Here is an 18,142-nt window from a genome sequence, read left to right as displayed (position 1 = left end):
GTCACTGCTGCAGGGTACAGGTACACGCGAACCAGCTCCATAAATGAGAAAAATCAGCAAAAAGTGTTGTTTTTTTTTTTTTTAGGAATCATTGACCCAGATATTGACCATTTGGCGCATCGTTATTTTAATTCTCCTTTCCCTATTGGATAAAAAAAAAAAAAAAAGTAGATTTTGGGTAGTCACCCTAAAATTAGTTTCTCGTAGTCTACACAGACACACAGAAACCATGGGATAGTCTGCTACCACCCTATTACTACATCCTAAATAAAAATAATCTCTTTACCCAAAGGCTATATATACACCTTGCCTATCGGCATCAGGGTTCCTCAATTTAGTAAAAAAACATTAGGAGAAGCCAAAATAATTAGAAGTCTAAAAAGATGATAATGCACACACGATCAGGCAACCAAGAGAAGATGCTGACTATGAGAAACAGATTTTACGGCGAGTACCCAAAGAAGGGAATTTTGTTTACTTACCGTAAATTCCTTTTCTTCTAGCTCCAATTGGGAGACCCAGACAGTGGGTGTATAGCTACTGCCTCTGGAGGCCGCACAAAGAACTACACTTAAAAGTGTAAGGCCCCTCCCCTTCTGGCTATACACCCTCCCGTAGGAGTACAGATTCCTCAGTTTTAGTACCAAAGCAAGAAGGAGGAAAGCCAATAACAGTTTCAAAAACAAATTCAATCCGATAACGAGATCGGAGAACTTAAGAAACAACGTGAACAACATGTGCACCCGAAAAAACGAAACCCTAAAAACAGATAGGGCGGGTGCTGGGTCTCCCAATTGGAGCTAGAAGAAAAGGAATTTACGGTAAGTAAACAAAATTCCCTTCTTCTTTTTCGCTCCTAATTGGGAGACCCAGACAGTGGGACGTCCAAAAGCAGTCCCTGGGTGGGTAAAAAGATACCACATGAACGGGCTGTCATACAGCCTCTTCCTACAGGTGGGCCACCGCCGCCTGAAGGACCTGTCTACCTAGGCTGGCGTCTGCCGAAGCGTAGGTATGCACTTGATAGTGTTTGGTAAACGTGTGCAGACTCGACCAGGTAGCCGCCTGGCACACTTGCTGAGCCGTAGCCTGATGCCTCAACGCCCAGGACGCACCAACGGCTCTGGTAGAATGGGCCTTCAGTCCAGATGGAATCTGAAGCCCAGCAGAACGGTATGTGTGAAGAATTGGTTCCTTGATCCACCGCGCCAGGGTGGATTTGGAAGCTTGCGATCCCTTATGCTGACCAGCGACTAGGACAAAGAGCGCATCCGAACGGCGTAGAGGCGCCGTGCGAGAAATGTAAATCCTGAGTGCTCTCACCAGGTCCAACAGATGTAAACCCTTTTCAAATTGGTGAACTGGATGCGGACACAAAGATGGCAAAGTGATATCCTGATTGAGATGAAAGGAAGAAACCACCTTGGGAGAAAACTCTGGAATTGGACGCAGTACTACCTTGTCTTGGTGAAATACCAGGAAGGGAGATTTGCAAGATAACGCCGCCAGCTCGGACACTCTTCGAAGAGACGTGACCGCTACAAGAAAAACTACCTTTTGTGAAAGCCGAGAAAGGGGAACCTCTTTCAAAGGCTCGAAAGGCGGCTTTTGAAGAGCAAGGAGAACCTTGTTCAGATCCCAGGGTTCCAATGGCCGTCTGTAAGGAGGAACGATATGACAAACTCCTTGGAGAAACGTGCGTACTTTAGAAAGCTGTGCCAAGCGCTTCTGAAAGAATACGGATAACGCGGAGACTTGACCCTTAAGCGAGCTAAGGGACAAACCTTTTTCCAACCCAGACTGCAGGAAGGAAAGAAAAATTGGCAATGCAAATGGCCAGGGAGAAAACCCTTGAGCCAAGCACCACGCTAAGAATATCTTCCACGTCCTGTGATAGATCTTAGCTGAGGATGGTTTTCTAGCCTGTCTCATTGTGGCAACAACTCCCTGAGATAAACCTGAGGCCGCTAGGATCCAGGACTCAATGGCCACACAGTCAGGTTCAGGGCCGCAGAATTCAGATGGAAAAACGGCCCTTGAGACAGCAGATCTGGACGGTCTGGTAGTGCCCACGGTTGGCCTACCGTGAGATGCCACAGATCCGGGTACCACGACCTTCTTGGCCAATTTGGAGCGACGAGTATGGCTCGCTGGCAGTCGGACTTGATTTTCCGGAGAACTCTGGGTAACAATGCTAGAGGTGGGAACACATAGGGGAGTCGGAATTGCGACCAATCCTGAACCAAGGCGTCTGCCGCCAGCGCTCGGTGATCGTGAGACCGTGCCATGAAAACTGGGACCTTGTTGTTGTGCCGTGACGCCATCAGATCGACGTCCGGCGACCCCCAGCGGCAACAGATCTGTTGAAACACGTCCGGGTGAAGGGACCATTCTCCTGCGTCCATGCCCTGGCGACTGAGAAAGTCTGCTTCCCAGTTTTCCACGCCTGGGATGTGAACTGCAGATATGGTGGACGCTCTGCTTTCCACCCACGTCAAAATCCGCTGGACTTCTTGAAAAGCTTGGCGACTGCGTGTTCCCCCTTGGTGGTTGATGTACGCCACCGCCGTGGAATTGTCCGACTGAATCCGAATCTGCTTGCCTTCCAGCCATTGTTGGAAGGCTCGCAGGGCAAGGTAGATTGCTCTGATTTCCAGAACATTGATCTGCAAGGTGGACTCTTCCTGAGTCCACGTCCCCTGAGCCCTGTGGTGGAGAAACACCGCTCCCCACCCTGATAGGCTCGCATCTGTCGTGACCACTGCCCAGGACGGGGGAAGGAACGACTTTCCCTGTGACAATGAGTTGGGGAGAAGCCACCAACGTAGAGAATCCTTGGCAGTCTGAGAGAGGGAGACAGTCCTGTCGAGGGACGTCGATTTCCCATCCCATTGGCGCAGAATGTCCCATTGGAGAGGGCGCAGATGAAACTGCGCGAACGGGACTGCCTCCATTGCTGCTACCATCTTTCCTAGGAAATGCATGAGGCGCCTCAGTGAGTGCGACTGGCTCTGAAGGAGAGATTGCACTCCAGTCCGTAGCGAGCACTGCTTGTCCAGTGGAAGCCTCACTATCGCTGATAGAGTATGAAACTCCATGCCAAGATAAGTCAGAGATTGGGTCGGGGTTAGATGAGACTTTGGAAAGTTGATAATCCACCCGAAAGTCTGGAGAGTGTCTAGCGCCACCTTCAGACTGTGTTGGCATGCTTCTTGAGAGGATGCCTTTATAAGCAGGTCGTCTAGGTACGGGATGACCGAGTGACCCTGCGAGTGCAGAACAGCTACTACTGCTGCCATGACTTTGGTGAAGACCCGGGGGGCTGTTGCCAGACCGAAGGGTAACGCTACGAACTGTAGGTGCTCGTCGTGTATGACGAAACGTAGGAAACGCTGATGCTCTGGTGCAATCGGCACGTGGAGATACGCATCTTTGATGTCTATTGATGCTAGAAAATCTCCCTGAGACATTGAGGCTATGACGGAGCGTAGGGATTCCATCCGGAACCTCCTGACTTTTACGTGTCTGTTGAGCAACTTCAGATCCAGGACGGGACGATACGATCCGTCCTTTTTTGGGACCACAAACAGATTGGAGTAAAAACCGTGACCCTGTTCCTGAAGAGGGACGGAGGTCACCACTCCTTCCGCCTTTAGAGCGGCCACCGCCTGCAACAGAGCATCGGCTCGGTCTGGTGGTGGAGAAGTTCTGAAGAAACGAGTTGGCGGACGAGAACCGAACTCTATCCTGTACCCGTGAGATAGAATATCTCTCACCCAACGGTCTTTGACATTTGCTAGCCAAATGTCGCCAAAGTGGGACAGCCTCCCACCGACCGCGGGTGTGGGCATCGGAGACCGCAAGTCAGGAGGACGTCGTTTTGGCAACGGTTCCTCCGGCTGGTCTTTTTGGGCGTGACTGAGACCTCCAAGAATTTGAACGTCTCTGGTCCTTTTGAGTCTTTTTTGACGAGGCGAATTGGGACCTGCCCTGTCCTCGAAAGGACCGATAACCAGACTGACCCCTCCTCTGTTGGGGCTTGTTTTGTCTGTGTTGCGGTAAGGAAGAGTCCTTACCCTTGGAGTGTTTGATGATTTCATCCAAACGCTCTCCAAACAATCGGTCACGAGAAAAAGGCAAATTGGTTAAGCACTTCTTGGAATGAGAATCTGCTTTCCAATGTCTCAACCACAGAGCCCTACGCAAAACAACTGAGTTGGCTGACGCCACTGCCGTGCGGCTTGTAGCGTCAAGAACAGCATTAATCGCGTACGACGCGAATGCCGCCATTTGCGAGGTCAATGGTGCTACCTGCGGGGCAAATGCACGTGTGACTGAGTCGACTCGCGCAAGCCCGGCCGTGATAGCTTGGAGTGCCCATACGGCCGCAAAAGAAGGCGCTAATGACGCTCCAATCGCTTCATAGATGGATTTCAGCCAGAGCTCCATCTGCCTGTCAGTGGCATCTTTAAGTGCCGCTCCATCTTCAACAGCAACCAAGGATCTGGCTGCAAGCCTGGAAATTGGAGGATCCACTTTTGGACACTGGGTCCAACCCTTGACCACTTCAGAGGGAAAAGGGTAGCGTGTATCTTTAAGTCGTTTAGGAAAACGCCTTTCAGGATAAGCGTGGGGTTTTTGGATTGCGTCTCTGAAGTCAGCGTGGTCCAGAAAAGTGCTTAATGTACGCTTAGGGTATCTGAAATGGATTCTCTCGTGCTGCGAAGCTGACTCCTCTACAGGAGGAGCTGGTGGGGAAATATTCAACATCTTATTGATGTTAAATATAAGATCATTAACTATTGCGTCACCATCTGGTGTATCTAGATTGAGAGCGGTCCCAGGATCAGAATCCTGATCAGTTAAGTCCGCCTCATCACCCATAGATTCATCCCGCTGGGATCCAGACCATTGAGATGAATGTGAAGGCCCGTCATAACGAGCCCGCTTAGGCTGCCCGGGGCCATCGTCCGAGTCAGAGTCTTCACCCTGAGGTGTAGATGCCCGTCCCGGAGCTAGGAGCTGAGGGGGACCAGGGGGCAATACATGCACAGTGTCCGTGGTCTGAAGTACAGGCCTAGCTCGCAATGTGTCAAGAATTTGTGACATAGTGAGAGACATTCTGTCAGCAAAAGCTGCAAACTCAGTTCCTGTCACCTGGACAGCATTCACAGGTGGTACACCCTGGGACACGTCCAGCAGAGGTCCCGACTGTGCAAGCGCCGCAGGGGCCGAGCACTGCACACAATGGGGGTCCGTGGAGCCTGCCGGTAGAAAAGTCCCACATGCGGTGCAGGAAGCATACAATGTCTGTGCCTTGGCACCCTTGCGTTTTACGGGCGACATGCTGCTGGCTCTCTGCATGTGAGAGAGTCTATAGCCAAAGGGCGACCAGCGCTATGTAATACCAAGTATTTGTAGCAACAAAATACTAAGAATACTACGAGCACAAGAGGGGGTGAGCCCTGAGGGCTGCTTACCGCCCGCTGAACAGCGGGTAAGAGGCTGCAGAATGCCTTGTCTGGGTCTCCCCGGCTCCCCTCTGCAGCTCAGCGTGTCAGCAAGAATGGCTGCCGGCTTCTGTGGAGAGGGGCGGTCCGTGGGAGTTCCCAAACAAAAGTGCGGGAACAGTGTCCCCTCTGTGCTGACTGTGAGGGCTGGAGTATGTAAAAACGACTCCAGCCCTCAGCGCTGATGCACTGGCCAGCGTCCCGCCCCTCTCCTGACTGGCAGGTCTGTGGGCGGGAACGAACGAAAGCAGGCCGCAAAAGCCGGGGACTCGAGTTATCAGCGCGGCCGCCGTAAAAGCGCGGGCCGCGCTGAAGTCCCCGGCGCACCGCAAGTGCCAGCCGCGCCGCTGTTCGAGCGGCCGGCGCGACCGAGTTCTAGACGTGGGCAGCGTCCCGCCCCTCTCCTGACTGGCAGGTGTGGGGGCGGGAACGAAAGGAAGCAGGCCGCAAAAGCCGGGGACTGTAGTTATCAGCGCGGCCGCCGTAAAAGCGCAGGCCGCGCTGAAGTCCCCGGCGCACTACAAGTGCCAGCCGCGCCGCAGTCCCAGCGGCCGGCGCGGCCTATTCCCATAAATGTGCCTGCTTCAGCAAAGCTGAATGAGGCCATGGCACAGGCGCCGCAGCGCTGATGTCCCCCGGCGCACTACAACACCCAGCATGCTGCGGTGTGAGCGCCAGATACACGGGGACACAGAGTACCTTGAGGAAGCAGGGCCATGTCCCTGATGTACTCCGCTCCATCCAGCATCTTCTGCAGGGGCTGTAGATGGAGCACGGTCTCTGTGCCTGGAGACCGGTAAATCCCACTTCACCCAGAGCCCTGTAAAAAGGGATGGGGAAGGAATCAGCATGTGGGCTCCTGCCGCCGTACCCGCAATGGGTACCTCAACCTTACAAACACCTCCGACATAAGTGGGGTGAGAAGGGAGCATGCTGGGAGTCTGTATAGACCCTCTTTTCTTCCATCCGACATAGTCAGCAGCTGCTGCTGACTAAAAACAATGGAGCTATGCGTGCGTGTCTGACCTCCTTGCGCACAAAGCTAAAACTGAGGAATCTGTACTCCTACGGGAGGGTGTATAGCCAGAAGGGGAGGGGCCTTACACTTTTAAGTGTAGTTCTTTGTGCGGCCTCCAGAGGCAGTAGCTATACACCCACTGTCTGGGTCTCCCAATTAGGAGCGAAAAAGAAATCTACTTTTCGTGTTTGTCTCATTGGGAGATACCATAACCATGGGACGTCCTAAAGCAGTGCCTGGGGGGGGGATGAAAACCAAACAGTAAGATTTTTGTGTACTCACTAAGATCTTTTTCTCTGATCCTTCATTGGGGACACAGGACCATGTGCTGTGTCCCACAGTAAGGCGAGAGAGAAATACGGTTACTACAGAAGTTTCCCACTTCTTAAGCTGCCACCTGTAACACGGTCGTCTGCAGCATCTTCCTGCCAAGATTTAAAGTCTGCAAAAGCGAAGGTGCGGACCCTATAAAACTTAGACAGGTGTGCCCCCATAAACAAGTAGTTGCTCTACTTATTTGCAGAACTTGCTTGCAGGCCTGAGGAAGAACGGCCCTGGAAGCTCTTGCATGAGTGCTCCATAACACGGACCCGAATCCAATGTTAGGGTGAACACTTAACCAGGGTTCACTCGTTGTCTACTGCCTGATTCTAATTGGTGTGGATCGAGTGCATGCATGAAAAATGAGATCAGACACACAGTCGGATGTTCATCTTTCCTCGATCGAGGTTGGCCCAAAACTGACTGATTTATTCCAAGAACATGCTCTGCTAAAAACTAGGAAAAGGGGCATGGTCAGCCCTACAGTGGGCATACTTGGATGTGTCCATTGGTCAGTTGGTTGAACAATGTGTTAGTCCATGAGCTGATTGGTGGGCGTCATCGTAGGCATGTCTGTAACGTCAATGGACGGATCCGTGGTGATGCTGATGGGAGGGTCTATGTCGTCATCTGGTGGATCCATGCTGATGGGAGGGTCTATGATGCCATCGGTGGCCATCTTAGTCATCTCTGAAAACCTGGTTCATGTAAGGCAAATTGACACTTCTCACAATCCCCTGTCAAGAGGTTAATCAAGTATTTGATCTCTCTCCTCAACATCAGTTCCCTCTAACTTCTGCTCTTCTTGTTCGTTATGTGGGGCGTCGGGGAAGAGCTAGTTAGCTTACGGACCTATGCCCCATTACCTGACTATCGACTGTGTCAGTGTACATTGGTCCGGCCACATCGACTGAAGTGATGAGGCCTGATGCTAACAGGCAAAGTATAGTCTGTGGGAAGGAGACCATTTTCATTTAGGATGTAATAATAGTATCAGCCTCCAGGTGGCAGCAGAGTATCCCATGGTTTCTGTGTCCCCAAAATGAGACAAACAAGAAAAAAAGGCTTGCCGGTAACTAAAGCGATGTACCAGCCAGACATGTAATCATACAAGGCCAGGCATTAACTGCAGGCGTCATAGATGGTCCCGAGACACCAGACCGTCTCCAAGGACCTTCCTACCATCACACAGCGCCGGACCCCAGAGACGTAGGAGGCTTACCTGCTGGGAGTAGCCGCGGAAGGTCGGGTTTACAGTTTTTATGCCTTGGAACAGATTAGTAGGTATGACAGAGCCAGGCCTGGGGAGAACGGGGAGAAGGACAGAAGACAGGACAGGGATCTGTTAGAGGATTAACCCGACCGATTACAAAACAAGTTCACATTTCAGATCTGGAGCGACACAATGCGACAATTCAGATCACTACAGAGGTCACAAATATGGCCGGAACATAGGAGACATCAACGGGTACGAGAAACGCACTCATCTTGTGTCACGGTGCAGATATTCGGACCTACCGGTTCTTGTGCCAGATCTCAGACATCAGCTTCTGGTAGCTTTTACAGAGTGCGGGCTTCTTGTCTGTACGAGCGAGACCACCGCAGTCCAGGAAGAAAAGTGTCAGAGGTGGACTGGGGAACGAAAGAGGACAGAATCTGATTAATATATGGATGTAGAATGGAGGACAAATTATAAAACACGGCTCTATCGCACAAGTGACTATTTGTGCAAAATTTTGCAACATCTGACACATTGGTCTCCTGCTGTAATCGAACAGTGGAAATGATTACTACTCTGCTGAAAAAGAGTTTATCGTTAAAAGGGAACCAAACATCACGATTTTTGTGTATAAGGTGCAGCCAGTGCAGTACTGGCACATTGTGTACACACCATTAGTGGGCAGCTCGGATGTGTAGGTCACAACAGGACTGGAGAACAGCTGATCTTACCCCGATTAGCTGCAGCAGTCGTCTGCTACGATATCGTCTGCTGCAGGTAATCGGTAAGATCAGCTGTTCTCCAGTCCTGTTGTGACACCGAGCGCGCTCCCGCGGTCACAACAGATCTGAAGAAGCGAGGGCGCATGCGCCGCCCTCTCATGCACAATAATACTGTGGGCTTCAGAAACACGGCGCCGGAGATGAGCACTATGCGCAGGCGCTAACTCCGACGCCGTGTAACAGAAGAGTAGAAATTTACATACAGCCAGAGAGGGGGAGGAACAGGCAGCGGGGGTGGGGGTGTACGGGAATCCACGTGCATAACCCGCCCGGATATTAAATCAGCAGAGGTGCACATGTCAATCAAAAAGATGATGAAGTTTCAAACTTTATAAACTTTGATTTCACAGCCTACACATCTGAGCTGCCCACTAAAGGTATGTACACAATGTGCCTGATCGTGCCAGTACTGCACTGGCTTTACCTTATATAGGAAAATGCTGATGTTTGGTTCCCCTTAAGGTGCAACACATGTTTACAGCTTGCCGCCTAAGAGACCGACCAATGCTGGGTGGCTGAACATCTGTAGTGGTTACAAGCTGTTTTCCAATGAGCTTGTAAGCACTTCTGAGAATCTGACTAGGATTAGTGGAGCGCAGTTATCTCCCAGATACCGGCCAGCCTCATTGTACTGCTTAAAACCCGGCAGCGGTGGTCGGACTCCAAAGCAGCAAGCTATAAAACAAAAGAAGTGTTAAAAGGGAACCAGTCACCAGATTTTTCACTATTAAACTAAAAGTGTCACCTTCTGCAGCTCCTGGGCTGCATCCTATGAAGGTGCACCTTGCTCCTTGACTCCCCTTGCTGACCCAAAAAAATAACTTCAGAAAAGCTGCCCGCCACGTATGCTAATTACCTGTGTTGGCCAGATGGGCGGGCTCATTTTCTGCTCCTGTCCCCCCTCCTGCCGCTGTTCGCCGTCCTCCTTTCTTGATAGACGTGATAGCGCCGCTGTCATCAACTCCGTTGCCCTTTCAAATCTCGCGCCTGCGCAGTTAGGTCGGCTTGCGCAGGTGCAGTTTGCTCTGCCATATCGCGGGCAAAGCAGAAAACATGGCTGCCCTCGTGTGCGCCGGTGACCTATTTGCGCAGGCGCAAGATTATGGTCGGTGCTGTGCATGGCGTCACTGCGTCATCCTCGTACCCGACAATCTCGTGCCTGCGCATTAAGCTCACTGGCGTATGCAAGGGCAGCTATGTTTTCTGCTCTGCCCGCGATATGGCAGAGCGAACTGCGCCTGCGTGAGCCGACAGAACTGCACAGGCACGAGATTTGAAAGCGCAACGGGGATGACGACGATGGCTGCATCATCATGTCAATCAAGAGCAGAAAAAGAGGACGCCCATCTGGCCAACACAGGTAATTAGCATACGTGGCGGGTAACTTTTATAAAGTTATTTTTTGGGTCAGCAAGGGGAGTCAGGGCCAAGGTGCACCTTCATAGAATGCAGCCCCGGAGCTGCAGAAGGGGAGACTTTTAGTTTAATAGCAAAAAACAAAAACAAAAAAAAACCCAAAAACTGGTGACAGGTTCCCTTTAATATCTCAAAAACAGATATATGTAAATCGGATGGAGCAGCTGCCCTCACATGCGTAAAATCGGATGGAGCACTTAGCATACAGGGGGCATTCGCTTACCAGTTGGACAGCGCCTGCAGAGCTGCGTTCATATAACACGTGTTTCCGATGTTCTTCAGCCCGGTGAGACCTACACATCATAAATAATGCAATTATCCGATCAATAAGACGACAGAGGAGGAATACGCTGTGCTCCGTGAGACGGGCACAAAGGGACGGAAATTAAAAATGCAGTAGAAAGGTTAAAAAAGGTGGCCACACACCTTAAATACCCAAGCGCCATTCCTCCAGACCCCCCACCCATTCACAGCTTAGAAAGGGAGAGGGGAAGAAGAATCTCCCCGTGAAAACTAAAGGATTGGGCATGCTGACATCCAATGGCCTGACCCTCCTCTACCTCAACATCTACTATTATGGGGGCATCAGCTCATCCCGTATACATTAGATGGGCGGTCTGACCCAAGAAAACTTGACTGAAGCTGAATATAATCATTATTATTAGTCTTTGGGGGGCTCTCCAGATACGAAAGCAGAATGAATGGACCCATTATACTCACCCGCCCCAGTCCTTACACAACTACCGCATCTCACCGTTCCCGCCCATCAGTCTTCAGTCCTCCTGACGCCAAGACCCGTGATCGGCCTCACGTGGTCACATTGCGTGGATGATGGATGGAGGTGTGGACACACATCACAGGCCTCAGAGCTGGATGAACTGAAGACTGGAGTGGAAGATGGAGGAGCTGCAGGTGGCTGAGGCGGCATAAGACAGGCGAGGGCCTCGGTCAGAGTCTTATTATTTGACCCTTAACTGGCCGACATTTGACGTTCTGCCAACTTATCCCAAAAATTGCAGGTTTGCCTGAACATGACATTTTGGGGACATTCGAAAAATTAGATTTGCTTGTCCGTATGGAATAGAAGGCACCATCCAGTGCCCCCCGACATGTGTCCGTGTGACCTACACAGCCATGGCCCCGTACCCGGGAACCTCTGGATACGGCTCGTGCTCTCACCTCTCGTCTTCAGCTCGTCTTCTTCTTCCAGTTCGATGTCCAAGTTCTCATAAATCACGGCGGGCGGCGTCTTTAGGGTCAGATTTGATGTCATCTTTGATTCCTATGTGGGGATACAACAGACTTCATACAGGTCCTGCCCATACGACGCCCCTAATCTGTGTCCGGGCTCTGCAGCAGGTACCTGCGCAGGGTTGCTCTCCTGAGGTTTGGCGGTAGGAGGAGACTGAGCGCTCAGCTTCCGGTCCAGGAACACTTCCTTACTGCAGGTGTAGCACCAGACCCGCAGCGTGGTGAGGTTCACAGTGAGGCAATGTTTGGTGTCCTACGAAAAGAGGGTACACAGCAGATTACCACCCACACTCCCGACAACAGCGCCACTCTGGTGCATGGGCAGCGTCTGGTACTGCAGCTTGACCCCCTTCTGATTAATGCTGCAATATCTATACCAATGGACATTAGTGACGTCGTTTGTGCAGAAAACTCAGTATAAGAGAAAAAAAAAAAAAAAAACCACAAACTTGTTTTACTTAAAGGGATTGTCTAAAAAAAAAGTCCAAATAAAAATGGAAGTAGAAGCCGTATAAAATGACTGGCACATAATTGGTGTTGGGCACACACCATACACTCTGGCATCACTACCGAGGTCACTGCAGAGGACTTTATTGCATTTTTTAGTCGTTGACATCTAACTTAAACGGTTTATTCCAGTAAAGGTAGGGATAACACATCAGTGTGGTCTGCCTGCTGGGACCTGCAATGATCTGCAGAGCAAGGCAAACACATACCTATTACAAGCGAGCAGCACTGCGCATGCTCAACTGCCGCACCAGTCTTTATCAGACTGCCAGGAAAGAAAGCCCCATAGGGAATGGAGGGAGTGTCAGTCAGCATGCGCAGTACTGCTCGCTCATAACCGGGATAGAGGTCCCCCACGCTCCCACCCCCAGACTGTTCCCATGTTCTATCCCACCAAACCGCTGCCAGTCCTGCACGCTCCCCCCCGCCCCCAGACCGCTGCCGATCCCCCACGCTCCCCCCCCACCCCCAGACCGCTGCCAGTCCCCCACGCTCCCCCCCAGACTGTTCCCATGTTCTCCCCCACCAAACCGCTGCCGGTCCCCCACGCTCTCCCCGCCCCCAGACCGCTGCCGCTCCCCCATGCTCTCCCCGTCCCCAGACCGCTGCCGCTCTCCCCGCCCCCAGACCGCTGCCGATCCCCCACGCTCCCCCCCACCCCCAGACCGCTGCCGGTCCCCCACGCTCCCCCCCAGACTGTTCCCATGTTCTCCCCCACCAAACCGCTGCCGCTCTTCCACGCTCACCCCGCCCCAAGACCGCTGCCGCTCTCCCCGCCCCCAGACCGCTGCCACTCTCCCCGCCCCCAGACCGCTGCCACTCTCCCCGCCCCCAGACCGCTGCCACTCTCCCCGCCCCCAGACCGCTGCCACTCTCCCCGCCCCCAGACCGCTGCCACTCTCCCCGCCCCCAGACCGCTGCCACTCTCCCCGCCCCCAGACCGCTGCCACTCTCCCCGCCCCCAGACCGCTGCCACTCTCCCCGCCCCCAGACCGCTGCCACTCTCCCCGCCCCCAGACCGCTGCCACTCTCCCCGCCCCCAGACCGCTGCCACTCTCCCCGCCCCCAGACCGCTGCCACTCTCCCCGCCCCCAGACCGCTGCCACTCTCCCCGCCCCCAGACCGCTGCCACTCTCCCCGCCCCCAGACCGCTGCCACTCTCCCCGCCCCCAGACCGCTGCCACTCTCCCCGCCCCCAGACCGCTGCCACTCTCCCCGCCCCCAGACCGCTGCCACTCTCCCCGCCCCCAGACCGCTGCCGCTCCCACACGCTCTCCCCGCCCCCAGACCGCTGCCGCTCCCACACGCTCTCCCCGCCCCCAGACCGCTGCCGCTCCCCCACGCTCTCCCCGCCCCCAGACCGCTGCCGCTCCCACACGCTCTCCCCCGGGCGCTGCAGGTCCCTTACACAGCAATTTGAGGAGGAACGCTGGTTCAATTTTAAAAAAATTGAGTGACAAATCCTCTTTAAAAAGGGTTCTCTGCTGCGTCCTTCTTCGGCATTGGGGTATGAGCAGCACTGATGACATTACATTGACAGGTGCCTGCAGGGTGCACGGCCGGTCAGGAGGGATCAGCTGTCATTGTGCAGGTGTCCTGGCAGATCCTTGTCACAGGAGGTGGAGATCTCCTCCTCCATAATAACCCAACACATAGATCCTGGAGAGTGGATTGTATCACCCATATGCGCAGCACAGGAGAAATATCAACGCATTTCACAGGCTTGTGTCCTCCATGCTCGCCTTCTCTGCCCGGTGCGAGATTGTCACAATTTTAGGAATGGCTGTGGATGTGCAGCACATAAATCCGATACGAAATGCAACAATGCATGCAGTTTTCTAAACCCCATTCACACATAAAAGGAAAAGCTGCATGAAAACGAGAGTGCGGCTGATTCTGAAATCTGCGTCTTACTCATTCTCAAGCAGATCCCATCTGATACACTGAGTGAAATCCACGACCAGACCCACAGGTAACCCGCAGATTTCATTAATGTCCCTGTGATGGAGCATACGATTAGCATGAATATCTTCTTTTCTGTGCAGACTGTTTAAGAAATCTCTTCCATAATGCGGCTGTCGTATTATGCAGGATGGAAAATCCGCCCTGTGAACGGACATTTATTGCTCTACATACACAGAAAATTAAACTGAACCCACCAATTTTATCAGCATTGGCCAACCATGTAATGTGCACGATCAGTGGTGGTGCCGAAAATTGCTGGTTAGATAGCGGCACGTGCTGAGTAATATCATATTATCTATATCTATAAGAGCCATTGTGATTACTCGCTAATCCTGCCCCCGCACATTACTATACGCTGCTCCGCCGCCCCCCCTCCCATTAGCTGTATACCCTTGGGGAGGAGAGCTGTATACCCTTGGGGAGGAGAGCTGTATACCCTTGGGGAGGAGAGCTGTATACCCTTGGGGAGGAGAGCTGTATACCCTTGGGGAGAAGAGCTGTATACCCTTGGGGAGAAGAGCTGTATACCCTTGGGGAGAAGAGCTGTATACCCTTGGGGAGAAGAGCTGTATACCCTTGGGGAGAAGAGCTGTATACCCTTGGGGAGAAGAGCTGTATACCCTTGGGGAGAAGAGCTGTATACCCTTGGGGAGAAGAGCTGTATACCCTTGGGGAGAAGAGCTGTATACCCTTGGGGAGAAGAGCTGTATACCCTTGGGGAGAAGAGCTGTATACCCTTGGGGAGAAGAGCTGTATACCCTTGGGGAGAAGAGCTGTATACCCTTGGGGAGAAGAGCTGTATATCAGGGTGGTGAAAGAGCTGTATACCCTTGGGGGGGAGGGGGGTGGGGGGGGGAAGAGCTGTATACTTGTATACCCTTGAGGGGGACAGCTGTATATTCACAGCAGAGTCCTGCATACACTGCACTGGGAAGCTGATCACAATGGGTGTGCCGAGCGTTGGCTGGCTGGAAACAGTTAGTTAGTCACAAAGGCCCTTTTCACTTCAACCCTTCAGAAATCCTAATACAGAAGGACGAGTCCAATATAGATGCAGGGAGGCGTCCACCAGGTTCAGTCTGCGCCCATGTGATGGCGCCACTGCCTGTAATCAGGCCTGGAGCTGCACATATAATGCACGCTCACCAAAGGATGCAAAAGTAGTTACCGCCACTGTGTGCACTGTGCAGTCAGGATATACAGCACACACGAATCTCAGACTCCGCCACACTCACCTGAGAATGAGTGGTGCTGTGGTCCACGTGCGACTCTCCGCAGCCGATGTAGGAACAGCCATTCTGTAGAGAGAGCGAGAGTTACCGGACGGCAGGGACGGGTGCAGGAGGACATCAGAGGAGCCAGCTTACCTCTAAACAAGCCCAGAGGTTTGGTCCCTTGACTTTGCAGTCTTGGCAGCTGCCCTGCACAGGATAACAAGGGAACAGAGCGTTATAGAAGGATATTCCTAAAACTACCACCCCACAGCTGGTAAGATCTCCTGCACCTGAGGCTCAGACATAGCCCGGCGCTGCAGGGAACAAATGCAATAATCGCACATCCCGCAGTTTCCCGTTAGAGGACACATATTAAAGGTTGATGAATTAAGATTTCTATGCAGGAAACGAAGCAAGAGGTTTTCAGGGAATGTGCACGTGCGGGAACATCCGGATGACCAGTGCTGGCAGTAAGTGGGTGATGAGTGGCTGAAAACTAATCCCAGGAAACATGGGCAAACCAAGCCACGCCACCAACCTCCCAATTGCCACTAATTGCAAACCTGGGCATATCGCTCACCGGTGCAGGAGCAGCAATGATGGTATACATTACTGTCTTGCTCAATTTAAAGAAGAGGCACAGACTGCTGCTAAATACTTATTACCCCCCCCCCCCCCATCTGAAATCCATAGGTGCCACACACAGCAGTGCACAACCCAAAACCTCCACTCCAACAGCGGCCACGAGGTATTCAACCCAAACTAATGCCCCTTAGTAGCCTGGGCCACTGGTCATGCAGCAGAGCCCAATAGCAGCGATATCAACTAATCATACCAAATCTGACCCAATGAGTGCCTGCTGAGAAGCCACAGCCCAATTAAGTGCAACACTAGTGTCTATATAAAAGCCAAGCGGCCTAAGCACCCGATCACTGACTGCCCTAATAGTCTGCGCCAACTCCGGGGCCCACATCGTGGCCAAAGTCCAACCCAGTGCCAAGTGAGAACATGCACCCATGTAGAAGTCTAGCAAGATCCAAAGCTTAAATCTTAGCCCCAGCAATAGGATCCCCATAGTATTTAGAGCCAATGTAGTGCCCATGAAGCATTTCCATCCCTAGCCAGTGCCCACATAGAGTGTCCCCTAATGCCCATTTAAGAAATGTGATCGCCATCAAGTGCTCACCTGCTAATTCCAGCGTTATCCAGTGCCCACATTTCTGCCGCTGCACCCACCCCACCGCCCCCATAATAGCACCAGCCATTATTTTTATGGACTGGTGGGCCCTTTCTGTAAGGTAGGATCAGTCTATAGCAGACCACCATGCCAGGTTCAGTACGGCCCCAGGATTGGCCATTCTCGTCACGTCGGACCTGGTGAAGTGTGGTTTGTCCGGCACGGTGCCGGTGTACTGACGCTCGGCTGTACACAGATCAGGGATCGGTGGTGCATTGTAGAATTGCTACTCACGTGAGATTTCTGGATCAGCTCTTCTTTGGTCACTTCGCCCACGGACTCTAGATGGGGGCAGTCACATGCCAAGGAGGACATTGTAAAGTCCGAAGCCTCTCGTTCTGCAAAATATAAAAATAATCTATATTGAAATCACACTAACTAGAGCTGGTGGCAACGGCGCAGACCGACCCCCCCACTCCACCACCACCACCACCCCAGTAATGGGGCAACCTACGAACACAGGGAAGAGCAAAACCCCCATGAAAAACCAGTCCTAGCAAAACACAGGAGGCTACAGACGGCGTCCCATTGGGGCAATAACCGGGTGGAAGAGACTTGCATTGGTCTGATCAGGTTGGTGGTCACAATCCCCGCACAAGTCCTAATTGCAGCCTCTTGGCAAGTTTGCTTTTTAAGAAATTAACATAAAAACAGATTGTGGCTATAAAAATGCCAATGACCTGTGTACATGCCCATCAGAAACATTATTAAACCCCATGAAGAAGCAAAAGCCATATTGGTCGCCACCCCACATGGCCAGTAAAGAAACAAAACCAAATAATGGCCGACTACGTGTCCCATCCTCTGATATTCCTCTTGAAAATGGGAATTTAGGAATAGTGTCAGTACCAGAATGCATCAATATATTCATATAAATTAAAAAGGAATAACAGAGGGGCAAAAAGTAGCAAAGTTTTAAGATTCATTCTGAGGCGCACTCCGAACAGTGAATTTAGCGCATCTTACTCTCGTGCCCATCTATTAATACTGACATACAAAACGCACAGCGAGTACATCAGCCCCTTCATTATAGCAGATCAGTGGTGGTCTCAGGACTCCGACCGTCTCCACACAAAACGTCTGACATCTGTAAAGTCATCTAACATTTGGTTTCTCTTGAACACTATTCACATAATACCCAACAGTACCCACTATGGACCCCCATCTGGCCCCAATGCTCTCCAACACGCTCCATCGGCTGATATGGTCAATGGTCACTTGATTACTAACACCATATTAAAAGGGTTATTCTGATTTGTAGAATCTTGCTGCAGGCGACAAAAAAAAAAATATACACCATCACAAACTGCGCTTTCCTCACCCTCCCTGGGTCCAGTACTGAATCTCCACAGCAGCTTCCGATGTCTGTTATGGTCTGAGGCCAAGACGACAAAGAACGGGAGAGCGGGAGAGCGGCGGCCCGGCGACAAAGAGCGGGAGAGCAGCGGCCCGGCGACGGAGAGCAACGGCCCGGCGACAAAGAGCGGGAGAGCAACGGCCCGGCGACAAAGAGCGGGAGAGCAACGGCCCGGCGACAAAGAGCGGGAGAGCAACGGCCCGGCGACAAAGAGCGGGAGAGCAACGGCCCGGCGACAAAGAGCGGGAGAGCAACGGCCCGGCGACAAAGAGCGGGAGAGCAACGGCCCGGCGACAAAGAGCGGGAGAGCAACGGCCCGGCGACAAAGAGCGGGAGAGCAACGGC

General features: G+C 52.3%; 1 protein-coding gene across 1 annotated transcript in view; it reads right to left on the bottom strand.

Moving 5' to 3' along the window:
- The window catches only part of USP33 (ubiquitin specific peptidase 33), a 106,901-nt gene that overhangs the window by 82,381 nt on the left and 6,378 nt on the right, over window positions 1-18,142 (bottom strand). The window contains exons 2-9 of the mRNA XM_075320277.1: window positions 16,675-16,778; window positions 15,357-15,410; window positions 15,225-15,287; window positions 11,630-11,770; window positions 11,446-11,548; window positions 10,490-10,559; window positions 8,368-8,481; window positions 8,072-8,150 (exon numbers count right to left, since the gene is read on the bottom strand). Coding sequence (XP_075176392.1) covers window positions 8,072-8,150; window positions 8,368-8,481; window positions 10,490-10,559; window positions 11,446-11,548; window positions 11,630-11,770; window positions 15,225-15,287; window positions 15,357-15,410; window positions 16,675-16,755 — 705 coding nt within the window. The 5' untranslated portion in view covers window positions 16,756-16,778. The remainder of the gene's footprint in view (window positions 1-8,071; window positions 8,151-8,367; window positions 8,482-10,489; window positions 10,560-11,445; window positions 11,549-11,629; window positions 11,771-15,224; window positions 15,288-15,356; window positions 15,411-16,674; window positions 16,779-18,142) is intronic.

This window comes from Anomaloglossus baeobatrachus, chromosome 8, assembly GCF_048569485.1.
Source record: "Anomaloglossus baeobatrachus isolate aAnoBae1 chromosome 8, aAnoBae1.hap1, whole genome shotgun sequence".
NCBI lineage: Eukaryota > Metazoa > Chordata > Amphibia > Anura > Aromobatidae > Anomaloglossus > Anomaloglossus baeobatrachus.
The sequence above is the reverse complement of the archived record's forward strand: the minus strand, read 5'-3'. Positions and strand labels throughout refer to the sequence as shown.